This window comes from Pantherophis guttatus, chromosome 7 (genome assembly GCF_059756535.1).
Source record: "Pantherophis guttatus breed Tessera chromosome 7, ASM5975653v1, whole genome shotgun sequence".
Classification (NCBI taxonomy): Eukaryota; Metazoa; Chordata; class Lepidosauria; order Squamata; family Colubridae; genus Pantherophis; species Pantherophis guttatus.
The window spans coordinates 12,779,385-12,797,878 of NC_142069.1; the positions used below are offsets into that span (position 1 = coordinate 12,779,385).

Genomic DNA, 18,494 nt, shown 5'->3' on the forward strand with positions numbered 1-18,494 from the left:
AATAACAATAATAAAAACATCCTGGCAGATGTGAAATTATTTCCATGTTATTACTAACTCAACTCTTTGGGCTACATCTGCAAAATCGTCAGAACTTTTTTTTTCTTTATATCTTCTTTTTTCATTATTTTTTTCTTTGCTTGTCATTTTTAGTTTTAGCTTTTTTCTTTATTTTATTAGATTGCATTCGTTATTTTCTTGTTTAAAAGTTTTAATTAAAAAAAAATTATATATCTAAGACCCCACACTTCATCTCCAGGGACATCTTCCTCCCTTCCTTCCCATCTTACCAATTTTGAAACAACTTTAGTGTAGTATTGTTTTAATGTTTTATCTTGCTATTTTTATTATTCTAATCTGTGCAGAATTGCCTCTAGACGAGATGGGTGGCATATAAATTAACTAAATAAATATAACATGTATCATTGTATATAATCTATGTATATCTTGAGCTAGCTTCGAAGAAAAGTACAGGTGGTCCCTGACTTACAACAGTTCATTTAGTGACCATTCAAAGTTACAACAGCCACTGAAAAAAGTGACTTACGACCATTTTTCACACTTACGACCTTTGTAGCATTCCCCATGATCATGTGATCAAAATTCTGACTCATATTTATGACCATTGCAGCGTCCCAGGGTCATGTAATCACCTTTGGAGAGCTTTTGACAAGCAAAATCAAATGGGAAAGCCAGATTCACTTAACGACCGTGTTACTAACTTATCAACGGCAGAGAGTCACTTAACAATGGCGGCAGGAAAGGTCGCACAATGGGGCGAAACTCACTGAACGAATGCCTCACTTAACAACCGAAAGTTTGGGCTCAATCGTGGTCGTAAGTCGAGGACTACCTGCAGATCTTTTTTTAGTGCAATTTACAACCAGAGAGGTTTAGGCTGTGAAAAACCTGGTACGTTGCTCCTGGACTTGGAGGATCTATTCATCTTACTAAATAATTATACCATTATAGGAATAAAGTCCCACTGAAGTCAATGAAACGTCTGTCTGACATTCCAAAGGCTAGTTTCCTGCTAGGAATCTTGTTTAATGGCCGATTAGCAAACTTTTATCCTTGGACAGCACACTTAACTCAGAGGTGGGTTTCAGCAAGTTCTGACCATTTCAGTTAGCGGAAATTTTGAGTAGTTCGGAGAACCGGTAAATACCACCTCTGGCTGGCCCCACCACCTATTTTCTGCCTCCCGAGTCCCACCTGATCAGATTTTGCAGTAACCTTCCCCTGCCACGCCCACCAAGCCACGCCACGCCCGAGCCACATCCACAGAACCGGTAGTAAAAAAATTTTGAAATCCACCACTAACTTAACTCCGTTATTATTTTAACCTATTTTCTGAGTGGGGGTGGATGTTTTTTTGTTTTTTGTTTTACTACCCACGAACCTATGCAGCCCATCTAACCACCTTTAACATTAAAGAGCCTTGGTGGCGCAGCAGACTAAAGTGCTATTAAGTAGCACCAGCTGCCTGCAATTACTGCAAGTTCAAACCTCACCAGGCTCAAGGTTGACTCAGCCTTCCCATCCTTTCCAGGTAGGTAAAATGAGGACCCGGATTGTGGGGGCAATAAACTGACTTTGTATAAAAAAAAAGAATACCGCTTGAGGGGGGGGCGAAAGCCCTACTAAGCAGGTATATACAAAAGTATGAAGTCTATTGCTTAACGCATTGTAAGCCGCCCAGAGTCTCCGGAGAAGGGCGGCAAATAAATCGAACCAATCAAATCAATCAATCAATCCATACATACATACGTATATCAATCAATCAATACACACACACCCACACACACATATATATTTATCTATCTATCTATCTATCTATCTATCTATCTATCTATCTATCTATCTATCTATCTATCTATCTATCTATCTACTTATTTATCCATCTATCCATCCATCCATCCATCCATCCATCCATTCGTACATACATCTATCTATCTATCTATCTATCTATCTATCTATCTATCTATCTATCTATCTATCTATCTATCTATCTATCTATCTATCTAATCTATCTCAACCTGGTCCAAAAAATACAGCAGCAGGATCTTTTAATTGGATTGCTCAAACTTTTCCTGCGCGTGTCCAACCAACCGTGGGAAGATCCGAAACTCGTGTCCCAGATAGACCCGTTGTCCAAAGAAACTTGGCAAACTACGAGCCAAATTTGGCTTGTGGATTCTCCCTCCTCTCGCATCGTGGGATAAAGGGGGTGGCGGAACCCACAAAACCCAGCTTCACGACGCGGAATCGGGAAAGGGGGTGGGGGTGGGAAATGACCCGTTCAGACGACCGGTTTCCATTCTGGCTTAATCAACGGGCTGGGAAAGAAGAGGGCGGGTCTTTGATCTCCGTTCAAACGCTCCCCACCTTCCCTTGACGTCCGCAGCCCGAGAGGTTATATAGCCGCGGGACGGTGCAGCGGGCAAGCAGAGTTGCTCCCCGGGCATCGCAGGGGGAAGCAAGCAACGGACAAAAATCCAAGCCAAGGGTCTCCGCTGCCGTAGGCATCTCCACGTCCCCGGGTCAGCCAGACCTGAAGTTGACTTGACTTTTTGGCTGACTTTGGGCGCTCGAAGTGGCGCCGGGGATGAATGGACTCCGGGTAGCCATGCTGGGCAGCGAAGGGACGGGCAAATCCGGTAAGGGGCTTATTGGGCAGGGTGGCATCGGGCGCGGCGCTTCTGGCGGGCGGCTTCAGAAAGGGAATCGTTCCGTTCACACGTGCACGGGCGATCGCGGGAATAGCGCCCTCTGGTCTGAGCGCCCTGTAGGCTATTCTGAACATCAAGAGTTGGTGGGAAAAAATAACAGAATAAGAGTTAGAAGGGACCTTGGAGGTCTTCTAGTCCAACCCCCTGCTCAGGCAGGAAACCCTGGTTGTCCAAGGTCTTCTTAAAAACTTCCAGTGTTGGAGCATCAACAAACTTCTGGTGGCGGGTCGTTCCACCGATTAACTGTTAGGAAATTTCTCCTCGGTTCTAGGTTGCCTCTCTCCTTGATTAGCTTCCATCCATTGCTGCTTGTCCTGCCTTCAGGCGCTTTGGAGAATAGCTTGACTCCCTCTTCTTTGGGGTGCAGTCCCTTGAGTTGAGCTGCTCTTCACTCCTGCAAAAATATGGATGACCACCAGGTGGCAGAGGAAGACCCACACTGAAAGTCTCTGGTTGGCTGTATCTGTTGTAGTAGCCCAGAGAGATTAGCCCTTGTTTCTGGTGCCTGTGTGCAGACTTTTCTTAGCAAGCTTACTGAAATTCTTTGCATGTCCTAATTTTGGGATGGATTTCCTCATTTCCCAGGCCTATGGTTTCCTAGTCTTTTTATGGACACTGAGAGCATATGGACCAAAGACAAATTCCTTGTGTGTCCAATCACACTTGGCCAATAAAGAATTCTTTCTTTCTATCTTTCTATCTTTCTATCTATCTATCTATCTATCTATCTATCTATCTATCTATCTATCTATCTATCTATCCACCCACCCACCCACCCACCCACCCCCTCTCTCTCATATCTGTGGTCTCTTATCCAAGTGCTAACCAATTCAGCATGTTTTTGGAGACCACTCCAAATCAACTGCATGTTGACCAACTCCAATGGCACCTAATGGCAACAAGCCATCCCAAATTTTACCAAATGTCTTTGCTATTACACATCAATAGTAAATTGCAGCCAGTTGTGTGTCTTTGATAGGCTCAGATAGATAGATAGATAGATAGATAGATAGATAGATAGATAGATAGATAGATAAATATAGATATAGATATAGATATAGATATAGATATAGATATAGATATAGATATAGATATAGATATAGATATAGATATAGATATAGATATTTCATTCAATTGTGTCTGATTCTGCCAGAGACTGCCTGGACAAGTCCGTGCAGATTTTTTTGGGCAAGGTTTTCCAGAAGGGATTTGCCATTGCCTCCTTCCTAGGGCTGAGAGAAAGTGACTGGCCCATGGTCTCCCAACTGGTTTCGTGCCCAAGGTGAAACTAGAACTCAAGTTTTCCCATTTCTAGCCTTAAACCATTACACCAAACTGGCGCTCAGGTACTAGTTACCTGTTGCAAATTCATTTCCCAGCTTTTGAAACACATTCAGCTGATACAATAAAAGTATTTTGATAATAGGCTCATACCGTTTTCTTTTTTTAAAAAAAATTACTTTTTGGAGTTGCAAACTGCAGTTTATTAATTTAGAATGGGATCCCACTTTTTATTTAAAAAATCCTTCAAACTGAGGTGCAATTCATCTAAGGAATTGCCACAAAGAGGGAGTCAAGGCACCTGAAAGCAGGACAAAAAGCAATGGATGGAAACTAATCAAGGAAAGAAGCAACCTAGAACTAAGGAGAAATTTCCTGAAAGTTAGAACAATTAATCAGTGGAACAACTTGCCTCCAGAAGTTGTGAATGCTCCAACACTGGAAGTTTTTAAGAAGAGGTTGGATAACCATTTGTCTGAAGTGGTGTAGGGTTTCCTACCTAAGCAGGGGTGTGGAGTAGAAGACCTCCAAGGTGCCTTCCAACTTTGTTATTCTGTTATTCTGAAAATGTTCTAGGAATAGAAAAAGCGTTGACTTCCGACTCACTCTGTTGCGGTAGAATAAAGCAAATAATGTCGAACCTCAACTTTTTACTTTCCCAAAACAATATAAACTAGCCATTTCTATAACAACAAATCAACAAATCTCTTTTCCCCTTTTCTTTCTTTCTTAATGTTGCCAGGTGTCCACTATTTGAGCGGACAGTCCACTTTTTTCACATTATGTTCACTATTTTTTTTTCCACAAAATAGTGGACATTTTTTTTATTCAAAAGCTTTATGATGAAATTAAAATGTAATTTAATATTTTACATATTATTATAATATATTTGATGTTTTGAATTTTAAGTAAAGTTTTGAAGTGATTATTTTAATACGTGTTAAAATGTTTGTAAGAAAATATATAATTTAATTGTAATTTTTTTTATTTTTTTTACTATTTAAACCCCCCCCCCCCCGCTTGTCCACTATTTTTGGGAAGCAGACCTGGCAACCCTATTCTTTCTTTCCCCTTTTCCTCTCCACTGTCTCCTATTATTTGCCTTCACATTTTTGTATTTTATCTTTGCATTTTATTCTATAATCTAATAAAATGTGAAAATGTTCTAGGAATAGTACTTTAGTCAACATTTCTCCAGGTCTCCTCTCCTTTTCACAATTCTTTAGTATCTTACTTAGATGCCAGTGTAAAGTTTAAGTAGAGGTGACGGCATAAAGAGTTACCCGTTTGTCCTTGAAGAGTTACAAGCTGTATCACCAATCTCTTTGCTCTTTTCCAACCTGCTAATCTATTGCATTCCAGTTTTTCGACTGTAGTTTCTTGAACCTTAACGAGCAAAATTATATCTTCCAGTTTATTATTCACTTGTATGACTTTCCAAAGTATATGATGTTGGTTAGAAGATGTAATTATTGCAAGTGATAAAAATGTACTCAAAGGATATACATTTGGATTTAACAGACAATTGGATTTAACAGACATTCCTTTCTCTGGAATGGACTCTTTAAGTTGAAGTTTTATCTGAAAATAAATGAGTTATCATAATAGCCTTGGTATTTCCATTCTCTCAATCCATAATTTCACTAACCTGGGGATAGTTTAAAATAATAATACTGGAAATATAGTTTAGAATCAGTGATTTAAATATCCATTAACAAATCTGATGCAAAACTGATTTTTACCATGGCAAGTGGAGGTTGAGAATATTTACTCGAGATCACATTGTAAATTATAGTGAGAGAAAAACTGTTAATATCTCAATTTACCAAAGAGCTTTGATACTACAGTGGTCTAAGCACCCTGTTATTAACACAGCTCCCTGCAATTACTGCTGGTTCGAATCTCTCCAAGGCTCAGGGTTGACTCAGCCTTCCATCCTTTCTAAGGTAGATGAAATGAGGACCCAGTTTGTGGGGGCAATAAGCTGACTGTATAAATATACAAAAAGTATGAAGGCTATTGCTTAACGCATTGTAAGCCGCCCTGAGTCTCCGGAGAAGGGCGGCATATAAATCAAATTAAAAAAAAATGTGCATAATGCTAAACAGACTATGGTTTATGTTTAGCTTATCATAATGTACAGAGCTATAGATTAGATGATGATGTGATAAGTGAAGGAGATTATTATGAGTATTTGACAAAAATGTGGTTAAAATTCAGGATCATTTTTAGGATTTAATTCTAAAATTAGAAGTCCGTTGGGTTTTCACAGTCATGCTAAACCAGAATGATGAGTTTTTGGTTTGGACTTAGCAAGATATATGAACAAGCCAATTTGCTTTGTGAAACATGGTTTAAATCATAAACCATGTGCAGGGAACCTTGATGGTTTGTTTGATCATGGTTAGAATAAATTACGGCTTAGAGCAGAACATAAAACCTGTAACAGCCTTCCTTCTGATTTTAGGTTTTACTTCTAAGGTTCCAATTTTGGATGAAATGCAGTTCTAGTCTAGTGTAGCTTGTATAAGCCCAAGGCATAACTTAAAGATACATGATGCAACAATCAGATCTGAAACCTGATCCAGGTGAAAAATTGGTTAGGTGTTCTTGCATCATGGAAGATAAGCAAGAAAGAGATAATCTCAAAAAAAACAGATGTTCAGCTGGGTATTACCCATAATGGAAAGTATAATTCCAGATAGCTATCTTTTTCGGCTTTTCCATCCTTCTTTCCAGTTGTTTCTATGCAAAACTATGTTAGCAATGGGGCTTCAATAGCCATCTTCACCCAACTTGTTAGATCACACAGGCTGTTTAATATGGCTATGTAGATATTTTTTTTAAAATCCATATAATAGCAATAGCACTTAGACTTATTATTATTATTTATTTATTTTGCTTTAATTTATATGCCGCCCTTCTCCGGAGACTCAGGGCGGCTTACAATGCGTTAAGCAATAGCCTTCATACTTTTGTATATTTATACAAAATCAGCTTATTGCCCCCACAATCTGGGTCCTCATTTCACCTACCTTTGAAAGGATGGAAGGCTGAGTCAACCTTGAGCCTGGTGAGATTCGAACTTGCAGTAATTGCAAGCAGCAGATGTTAATAACAGTGCTTTAGTCCACTGTACTACAGGCTCTTATATACTGCTTCATAGTGCTTTACAGCCCTCTCTAAGCGGTTTACAGAGTCAGCCTATTGCCCCCAACAATCTGGGTCCTCGTTTTACCCACCTCGGAAGGATGGAAGGCTGAGTCAATCTTGAGCCGGTTAGGATCAAACTCCTGGCAGTGGGCAGAGTTAGCCAGCAATATTGCATTCTAACCATTGTGCCACCACGGCTATGTAAATATAACCACAATATAAATATAACCACTATTAGTGACTGTCCCCTGGAGAATTGTGCTGTGTCAACATGGAGTAATTGCCATTTTCTGCTTGGAATTTGGTACGTCTTTGCCTTCTTCACCTTCACAACAGAGGTTGAAGAACAGCATGCAATAGGTAGTAGGGAAGACTGGCCTTCATAGCATAGGTAGTCCTCAACTTACAACCCCAATTGGGATCAGAATATCTGTTGCTAAGCAATATGTGGTTGTTAAATGAATCGTAACCAATTTTGCCACCTTATCTGCCAGAGTTATTCAGGGGACGACTGCAGTTGTTAAGGGAATCAGTTGAGTTGGTTGTTAAGCAAATCTGGATTCCCCCATTGAGTTTGCTTGTTGCGCCACGGTGGTGCAGTGGTTAGAGTGCGGTACTGCAGGCTACTTCCGCTGCCTGCCGGCTGCCTGCAATTTGGCAGTTCGAATCTCACCAGGCTCAAGGTCGACTCAGCCTTCCAGCCTTCCGAGGTGGGTAAATATGCTGACTCTGTAAACCTCTTAGAGACAGCTGTAAAACACTATGAAGCAGTATATAAGTCTAAAGTGCTATTGCTATTGTTGGAAGCCCCTGGGAAGTTCTGAAATGGTGATCCTGTGACGCTCAGGATGCCACAGTCTTTGTAAATACATGGTAGTTGCCAAACACTTTAAGTTTGATCATGTGGCTGCAGGGATGCTACAACAGTCATAAGTGCAAGGACCGGTGAAGTCACTTTTTTTCAGAGCTGTTCTTACCTTTGAATGATCATTAAATGAATGGTCACAAGTCAAGGACTATCTGTAAGATAGCTGAGGTGGTTTAGTAGGTCAAATATTGCAACAGTCCTAATGTCAGCTTAGCAACAGAAGGGAAACTAATCCTTTTATTTTGATCAGTATGCAGTGTTAAGTGCAACACAATGTGTAGCTACAACAAATAGGTTAAAAGGTAAAGGTAAAGGTTCCCCTCGCACATATGTGCTAGTCGTTCCCGACTCTAGGGGGCGGTGCTCATCTCCGTTTCAAAGCCGAAGACCAGCGCTGTCCGAAGATGTCTCCGTGGTCATGTGGCCGGCATGACTAAACGCCAAAGGCGCACGGAACGCTGTTACCTTCCCACCAAAGGTGGTCCCTATTTTTCTACTTGCCTTTTTTACGTGCTTTCGAACTGCTAGGTTGGCAGAAGAAGGGACAAGTAACGGGAGCTCACCCAGTTACGCGGCACTGGGGATTCGAACCGCTGAACTGCCGACCTTTCGATAGACAAGCTCAGCATCTTAGCCACTGAGCCATCACGTCCCCTATGACCACTAGATGGCAGCTAAAAAGCTTTCTATATCTCTTTCCTGCCATCTAGCTGCAATACTGATTTTTGCAGTGCAGAAGTGTATAGGACTTTTTCCTGGGTGAAATATATATATATATATATAGGCTCGTAGTATAACTCAAAATCCAGGTTTCGTTGCATATGCCCAGGAGGAAAAAAAAAAGGCAGCAATGTAGAGATATTTTTTTTGGAAAATCATGCCTTCAAAATTAGAGATAGTGGGTAGTTTTAATTGTTGCTTGGCTTTTTTTTCCAGGGTCAACTTCCCCCCCCTGTGTCTCTTTGCTGCCATCTAGTGATTATACATATTACTGCAGTCCACTTTGGGCAGCCCTAATATGCTTGAATAAATAAATTGTGGTAAAATAATAGCCAAGTACAGTGTGAGAAACACAGGCATTGCTCCTGCGTTGCTCCTGTTTAGAAAGTCTTAGGTGACGTAGGAATGATCCCATTCACATAAATACACCTTAACATTTGAGACTCTGTTCATTTCTCCATCTCTGGCGCCAAGAGTTGATTCCTGGTTTATATCTTGGGACCTAAATAAGCCTTGCACTGCATTGGTCAATTAAATTGGGAAACTAAAACAAATATACAATTTTCAGAATGGAGGCAAAGCAGGAATAGAAAGGACTGTGTATCTTGTCTGCTATATATAGGTTTGTAGCCTGACTCATAATCCAGTTATTAGCTGGATATGCCCGAGAGGGAAAAAAAAAAAAAAAAGGCTAAAATCCAGAAAATTTTTCTTTAGAAAAACATATGTCCTAAGCAACATTCCCATGGCCCCTTTACTTTGTCTTTTCAGCCCTTACGGTGCGCTTTCTGACGAAGCGTTTCATTGGAGAATATGCCTCTGATTCTGGTAAGTTTCCACTCATTTTGAATCTTCCTTGCTTTTTATTTTCACTCAGATGATCCAGATCAGAGGTGGGTTTCAGCAGGTTCTGACCAGTTCTGGAGAACCAGTAGCGGAAATTTTGAGTAGTTCGGAGAACCCGCCCCCATCTATTCTCTGCCTCCCGAGTCCCAGCTGATTGGGAGGCAATGGGGACTTTGCAGTAACCTTCCTCTGGAGTGGGGTGGGAATGGAGATTTTACAGTATCCTTCCCCTGCCACACCCACCAATCCATGCCACTCCCACTCCCATCAAGCCATGCCACGCCCACCAAGCCACACCCACAGAACCAGTAGTAAAAAATTTTGAAACCCACCACTGATCTAGATGTTACTGCTGGTAATGGAAGGGGTGTGTGTCTGTGTCATTTTATAAAATGGGGAAATAGGGTAAATAATTATTTGCGGGACCGCCTGCTACCACCAATAGCCTCCCACCGACCAGTACGCTCCCATAGAGAGGGGCTCCTCTGGGTGCCGTCGGCCAAACAATGTCGACTGGCGGCCCCCAGGGGGAGAGCCTTCTCTGTGGGGGCACCCGCCATCTGGAACGAGCTTCCCCCGGAGATACAGAGGATCCCGGATCTGCGTACCTTCCGTCGCACGCTTAAGACGTTCCTATTTCATCAAGCTGGCCTGACCTAAATTTTCCTCTTTTAAATGGGAATTTTAAATTTGGTTTTAAATTATTGGGGTTTTAAAATGGTTCAGCCAAATTTATTTAATTGGTTTTATCTCTATTTTAAATTTTGTATCTATATGTTTTATTTTATGGCTGTTCACCGCCCTGAGTCCTTCGGGAGTAGGGCGGTATACAAATTTAATTAATTAAATAAATAAATAAATAATAAATAATAAACATTGTGAGCTCTGTGCTTTCAAGAAAAAATACGAAGATATTCTGTGGCTTTCATTTGGGCCTGAATATTAACATATTTATTTTCTGGTTAAATACCAGATTGAGACAGGGAAAGGGGTCGCAATAGATTGATTCATCGTTGTTATATTGCTTTGGGATGTATAAATGATGGTTACTCTACCCAGCCTGTTTATTCCTCTTTTTTCCCCTCACAGAATGCATTTATACAAAACATTTGTATCTGGATGGAAAGCAAATTAACTTGGAAATATATGATCCTTGTTCCCAAGTAAGTTGGAAGACTAGACAACAAACACACATAATAAACACTCCTTCCTCCTCCTATTTTTCCTGCAATGGTGGGTTGAGAAAAAGTGATTGGCCCAAAGTCACTCAGCCGGCTTTTGTGCCTAAGGCAAGATTAGAACTCACAGACTGGCTCAAAGTCACCCAGCTGGCTTTCATGCCCTAAGGCGGGACTAGAACTCATTGTCTTCCGGTGATTGGCCCAAGGTTATCCAGCTGGTTTGTGTGCCTAGGGAGGGACTAGAACTCACTGTCTCCTGGTGATTGGTCCAAAGTCACCCAGTCGGCTTACATGCCCAAGGTGGGACTAGAATTCACATTCTCCTGCTGATTGGCAAAAGGTCTTCCAGTTGACTTCGGTGCCTAGAGCAGGATTAGAAATGGATAGCAGAAGGAATTCAATGCCATAGGTTGCTGAGAAGGGAGATGCTTACCCAACAACCTTAGATGATGAATTGTTTTTATTGGGCTAAAAAAGAATTAGGCCTGCTCCTGAGACCAGCTATTTTTCAAAGTACCTTTTGATTACTCATATGACAATATCTGGAATGATAGTTTGATTTAGCAAGGAAGAGAATTCAACTAAATTGCATAATTTTTTAAAACAGATACAGGTTGTGTAATTCAGTTCATGCACAGATTGCATTGTGCTTCTACCAAAGTTAGAAGTTGATTTTCTACACTTTCACATAATGCCAGTTGGAGAATTTGATTAGAGTTGATAGAGAGCTCTTCATTTAGTTGGTTTTCTAAATAAGTTTGGTTTACTCACCATCTCACAAACTAATCTATTTTACAAGGTCATGGTGGAAATAAAGCAAATAGAACCACGAAACCAGTAAAGCTATGCATGCTAGCCGCTTTATAAAAAGCATGGAATAAAACTTTCTTCTTAAAAAAAAGTTACAGTGGGAATATAATTTAATTCTGTCCATATAAACCCAACCCTTTGAAAACCCAAAGTGCTGGATTAGGGGGACAGATCCTCCAGGAGAAAATCTCTCTATGTGATTGCTAAGTGTTGATACCAAGACAGCAATAGCAATAACATTTAGACTTATATACCGTTTCATAGTGCTTTACAGCCCTCTCTAAGCGGTTTACAGACTCAGCCTATTGCCCCCAACAATCTGGGTCCTCATTTTACCCACCTCGGAAAGATGGAAGGCTGAGTCAACCTTGAGCCTAGTGAGATTCGATCTGCCAAACTGCTGGCAGACGGCGATCAGCAGAAGTGGCCTGCAGTACTGCACTCTTAACCACTGCGCCACCGCAGGTCTATGATGGTGGGTAATCAGTTGTGTTTCAATAAGGCTGAAGCAGGGTCTTCTTCCAACACAAAGCACAGTATAAACTGCTTGTCTTTTGGCCTTCCAGCCTCGGCCAGGGAAATTGTTACTTGCAGACGAACTCCAATGGGCAGATGGATTTGTTGTGGTCTACGACATCAGTGACAGAACTTCATTTGCGTTCGCAAAAGCGTTGCTGTACAGGATCCGTGAGTGTCATGGAGGCGCTTGCAAAAGGCAAGTTAGCTGGTGACCATGAGTAGGAAAGCTGAAAGCTTTGTGTGGTTCATAAGCATTGGTGGGATTCAATTTTTTTTACTAACGGTTCTGTGGGTGTGGCTTGGCTTGTTGTGCGTGGCAGGGGAAGAATACTATAAAATCTTCATTCCCTCCCCACTCCAGGGGAAGGTTACTGCAAAATCCCCATTTCCTCCCGATCAGCTGGGACTCGGGAGGCAGAGAATAGATGGGGGCAGGGCCAGTCAGAGGTGGTATTTACCAGTTCTCCGAACTGCTCAAAATTTCTGCTACCGGTTCTCCAGAACTGGTCAGAACCTGCTGAATACCACCTCTGCTCATAAGGGAAATGGGGCTAAGATTTAGACTTGGTCCCTTTAAGTCAAGAGTGGGGGGAAACGACGGTCCTTTTATAACTTGCGGACTTCGACTCCCAGAATTCCTGAGCCAGAGTCTGGCTCAGGAATTCTGGGAGTCGAAGTCCACAAGTCATAAAAGGGCCATGGTCTCCCCCCACCCCCCTGTAGTGAAGACCCAATAAAAGCCAGGAACAATGAATACAATTGATTGCAGTGTGTCTACCTAGTTCAAGAGTCTGCAACCTTAAAATATTCAAAGAGTCATTTGGACCCGTTTCCCACAGAAAAGAAAACACTGGGAGCCACAAAACCTGGGTGGGCGTGGCCGACTCAATGTCACTTACTTCCGCAAGTTATAAAAGGACCGTCGTTTCCCCCCACTCTTGACTTAAAGGGACCAAGTCTAAATCTTAGCCCCATTTCCCTTATGAGCAGAGGTGGTATTCAGCCTTCCATCCTTTCTAAGGTAGGTAAAATGAGGACCCAGATCGTGGGGGCAATAAGCTGACTTTGTATAAATATACAAAAGTATGAAGGCTATTGCTTAATGCATTGTAAGCCGCCCTGAGTCTTCGGAGAAGGGCGGCATATAAATCAAATAAAATAAATAAAAGCTGATTGGCAGATGGATTGGCCTCCCGGAATACCCCCAATCTGCTATTCCCAGAGGTGAATTTTAGCAACAGGTTCCTTGGTTGTGAGCTCTGTGCCTTGCTATTTTTTTTTTTTGCTTTTTTTTCTGCCTCTGAAACTTCTGAAACTCTGTTTCAGAAAAAAACTTTCTTTTCTGCCTCTGAAAGCCTCCGAAACAGAGCTTCAGAAAAAAAAGCCTCTGAAGCTCTGTTTGGAGGCTTTTTTTCTGAAGCTGTGTTTCCGATGCTTTTTTCAGGTTCTGAAACTTCCGTTTGAGAAGCTGGGCGGGGCTACATTCTGAGTATAAGACACACCCAGATTTTCACCCTCTTTTTTGGGGGGAAAATGTGTGTCTTACACTCCGAAAAATACAGTACCTATCTATTATCTATCTATCTATCTATCTATCTATCTATCTATCTATCTATCTATCAGCTAGCTAGCTAGCTAGCTATCATCTATCTCATCTTATCTATCTATCTATCTATCTATCTATCTATCTATCTATCTATCTATCATCTCTATCATCCAACTCTCTCTCTCTCATCTATATCATCTATCATCTCTATCATCTCTGCCTATCTCTATCATCTCTCTCTGTATGTGTTTGTGTGCGCGCGCATGTGTGCATATGTGTCTATGTATGTATGTCTGTCTGTCTGTCTGTCTGTCTGTCTGTATGTATGTATGTATGTATGTATGTATGTATATCCTCTGACTGCTCACAATTAGAAAGTTGGGAAGACCTGGATGTTCTGGACCAGGATGTGGGCTGAGCCCAGTACATGTGCAATTGGTGTGAGTTGCTCTGATGCCTTGGTTAGAGTGTGATGGCCTTTGATTTTGTGAGATTTAAATTTGTATCTTTTAATATATTTACTGTTTTGATGCCCAGGATTGAATTATATAGTTAGTTCTCAGTTTATGGCCATAACAGAGCCTGGCCTTCACGATTGTAAAACAGCATGGTTGTTAAGTGAACCAGTGATTCAGTATAGCTGCGGTTCTGCTGAAAGTAAATAACAGTTTTTCGGCTGTAAAATACAATCACGTGATTCTGGGAAACTACAAACAGCCATAAATATGTCCCAGTTACCGAGTGCCTGAAGTGCTGTCATGGTCAAACAATGTCGACTGGCGACCCCCAGGGGGAGAGCCTTCTCTGTGGGGGCACCTGCCCTCTGGAATGAACTGCTCCCGGAGATACGTATGATCCCTGACCTACGTACCTTTCGCCGTGCCCTTAAGACATTATTGTTTCAACAAGCTGGGCTGGCTTACACATGAATTTTAATGGTTTCGTTTAGTTTTTAATAATATTGGGTCCAAATTATTTAATATGTTTTTAAATTGTTTTTTAAATTTTATGGATATATGTGTTTTATTGTGGACTGTGCACCGCCCTGAGTCCCTCGGGAGAAGGGCGGTATAAAAATATAAATAAATAAATAAATAAATAAATAAATAAATAAATAAATGTGATCACAGGGATTGTACATACAGGTACATACATTGAAACTTTGAACAGTCGCTAAGTAACTGGTTGTAAGTTGAGAACTACCTGTGTAAGATGGTATTTTAATATAAATGATTTAACAATATATATATATATTGGCTCTTAAACCACTTCACGGAAGTGACTGATGTTAGCACGATCTAAGCAGAAGGAAGTTCTTGGTTTATAACTTTTCTTTTTCTCTACTTCCTTTGTCCAGAACATCCGAATGCACCGTGGTTTTGGTTGGGAACAAGCAGGATTTGTGCCACGTACGAGAAGTCGGTTGGGATGAAGGACAGAAGTTGGCCCTGGATTACAGATGCCAGTTTTGCGAACTGTCCGCTGCAGAACAATGCCAGGAAGTGGGAATGATGTTCAGCCAAGCTTTGAAAAGTCTCACGGCTCATCTCAAGGGGAAGGAGAAGAGACGGCCCAGCGGCTCAAAATCCATGGCCAAACTGATCAATAACATGTTCGGAAAGAGGAGGAAGTCTGTTTAGTGAAAGGCCCACCAGAAACAAACAGGGAGCCAAGACACTGTCTCTTACACATATACACACACACATGCACAAAGGATCTAGTTCAGGGGTGAAATCCAGCAGGTTCTGACAGGTTCTGAAGAACCGGTAGCGGAAATTTTGAGTAGTTCGGAGAATCGGCAAATACCACCTCTGGCTGGCCCCAGGAGTGGAGAGGGAATGGATATTTTGCAGTATCCTTCCCCTGGAATGGGGTGGGAATGGATATTTTGCAGTATCCTTCCCCTGCCATGCCCACCAAGCCATGCCCACAGAACCGGTAGTAAAAAATTTTGGATTTCACCACCGATCTAGTTCACATGAAGATCTTAGCATGTCACCCAAGGAAGCCACAGAAATGATCGACGTATTCCCACCCGGAATGGCAAAAACCATCGCTTAAATCTAGCCTTTTGATAACTCTTCTGGGAATATAGTTTTTCATGGAAGCAGATTGACTTGAGAGCATACTAAAGTTTTGTATATGGTTATTAAGGAATGAACTGCAAGTGAATCGCTAATAATCTTAACTGGATCCAGGCAGGCAATATGAATAATAAGGCCAGGAAAACGATGTGGTACAGTGCCTTTATCAGTGTTTCCCCTGCTTAGCCATTTTTAAGACACGTGGACTTCAACTCCCAGAATACCTCAGCCAGCATCGCAATGCTGGCTGGGGTATTCTGGGAGTTTTTTTGTTTTTTTTTAATTTGATTTATATGCCGCCCTTCTCCGGAGACTCAGGGCGGCTTACAATGCGTTAAGCAATAGCCTTCATACTTTTGTATATTTATACAAAGTCAGCTTATTGCCCCCACAATCTGGGTCCTCATTTTACCTACCTTAGAAAGGATGGAAGGCTGAGTCAACCTTGAGCCTGGTGAGATTTGAACTTGCAGTAATTGCAGACAGAAGATGTAAGTGGATGTTAATTAGTCTGTTGAGCCACCAGAGCTCCTGGTAAAGTTGAAGTCCACATACCTTAAAAATGGCTAAGCATGGGAAACATTGGTCTAAATAAATTATGGTATTGATTTCAACAACAACAAAACTCTTTTGGTCGATGTGAGAGAGAGGCAGTCCACAATTTACATTGGGAAAGGACCAGTGGTGGGATTCAAGTAATTTAACAACCGGTTTTCTGCCCTAATGATTTCTTCCAACAACCAGTTTGTCAAACTGCTCAGAAAGTTAACAACTGGTTCTCCCGAAGTGGTGCGAACAGGCTGAATCCCACCACTGGAAAAGACTACCCAAAACATCACCAAGGTCCCTGACGAAGCAGGAGGGAAGAAAAATCTTGAAGTATTAGCATCTTTTCCAGAAGTGACATTAAACTCCTATCAATTTAAGCATGTGTTTTTCAGTTCCTTTCCTTAGCTTGGAACAGACTTAGGGAAAGATTAAAATCTAATTGAAGTCGTATCAGCTAATTCCTTTTCCCAGCTTTTGACTACAATCAACCATGTGTCAGTGTTCCCTTCTAATATATTTTAGTGTCTTTTTAACCACTTAAGTGCAGAGTCTTGCTAAGGCTGGCCTTACATTAAATATTGCAAAACCACTGAGAAGCTGATGGCTTTTTTAGGTAAACTGGGAGGACAGGAATGTAGGATATTACCAAGTAAGTTTGTGGAAAATTTGATCTCCACCTCTTGCTGTTTTTCCTGCTTGTTGGTAACACGAACAGTAAGATGCAAAATGCATTTGCACTCACTCTCCAAAACTCTTTGACAGCTGCCCAGAAGAATTGCTTGATAGCGAGAGGGGCAGCTTATTAATTTAATAAATAAATAATAAAAAGAAAAAGTCTGCTCTCTGAGATGACAGAATTCCAATTTGTGTCGTTTGAGAAAGTTTGGTGCAACTTCACTACGAACCGGCCAAGTATATTTTCGGTTCATTTTCTCTCTACAGAGTTGTTTTTTTTTTTCCTACAGTGAAACCAGTCCAGGGATAGATCTTAAAGAGTAGTTGATTTCTCTTTATGGGTTTTGGAGTTATTGCTTTCTGCTGAGTAAGCACAGGCGGACGCAGAGACCAAAGTCATATAATAAGGCAGATAGTTTCCAAGGCATGAATTAACAAGAGGTTTGACACAGAAGCAAAAACAGAAGCCGATGTAGTGTACTGGACTGATCTAAGACGCTCAAGATCAAGTGAGGTATTAATACTACTCTATAAAGCCTTAGTAAGGCCACACCGAGAATACTGCATCTGGTTTTGGTCACCACCACACTATAAAAAAGATGTTGACACTTGTGGCCCGTCAGCGGCCTGTGCGGATTGTAGCTGATTCCGACAGCGAGGAGGCTGGTGTGGTGCTGCGCCAGCAGCCTGTGCAGCTGGCACTTGAGTCAGACAATGAGGAGGCTGGAGAAGATGTGGTGCCAGAGGCAGGGATTCAGCCAGGGCCTTCAGAACCTCCAGAAGCTCCTTTAAGTGAAGAGGACAGAAGAGGAGCCTCTTCTCGATGCATGGGCGCGCAGAGCTGCCAAAAGACAGGAGTGGCTCCTCAGGAGGAGGTCTCAAGATTAAGGCTTGGGGCTAATTGGCCACTCCCTTAGCCTATTTAAGGAGGAACAGCGACTGAAGCAATTTGTAGGGAACAACTTTAGTTCATTCTCCTTCGCGTCTGGATTCTCTGTAAATTGCTTCTGGGCTTTCTGCCAACCTTAGTAAGATTGTGATTACTTTATCTTTGGTTTCTTGTAGGCTGTTAAGAAAGTTTATTAACAGCTTTTGTTTGGAAAAGACTGAGTTATTTTAGTAAATTTAAGTTTTGTACAGACTTTGTGTGTGCTGTGTTCTTTGGGGTCCGTAGCTGGGGCAGAACAACACTCTAGAAAAAGTGCAAAGAAGAGCAACCAGGATGATTAGGGGACTGAAGACGAAAACGTGAAGAATGGCTAGTCTAGTGAAGAGAAGGACCAGGGGAGACATGATAGCAGTGTTCCAATATTTGAGGGGTTGCCACATAGGTCAAGCTATTTTCTAAGGCACCCGAAGGCCAGACAAGGAATAATGGATGGAAATTGATCAAGGAGAAATTCAGAAATAATTTATTATTCAGAAATAATACATTAAGAAATTCTCCTAGAAATAAGGAGAATTTTTCTGACAGTGAGACCAATCAACCAATGGAACAGAAGTTGCCTTCGGAACTTGTGGGAGCTTCAT

At 41.5% G+C, this 18,494-nt stretch overlaps 1 protein-coding gene across 1 annotated transcript; it reads left to right on the plus strand.

Moving 5' to 3' along the window:
* Positions 1-2,445: 2,445 nt before the first annotated feature.
* Positions 2,446-15,406, plus strand: RERGL (RERG like). Its single transcript, XM_034442602.3, has 5 exons — positions 2,446-2,660; positions 9,526-9,582; positions 10,690-10,763; positions 12,158-12,306; positions 15,014-15,406. The coding sequence occupies exons 1-5, from the start codon at positions 2,609-2,611 to the stop codon at positions 15,294-15,296; spliced, it is 615 nt and encodes a 204-aa protein (XP_034298493.2). The 5' UTR covers positions 2,446-2,608; the 3' UTR covers positions 15,297-15,406.
* The last annotated feature ends 3,088 nt before the right edge of the window (positions 15,407-18,494 follow it).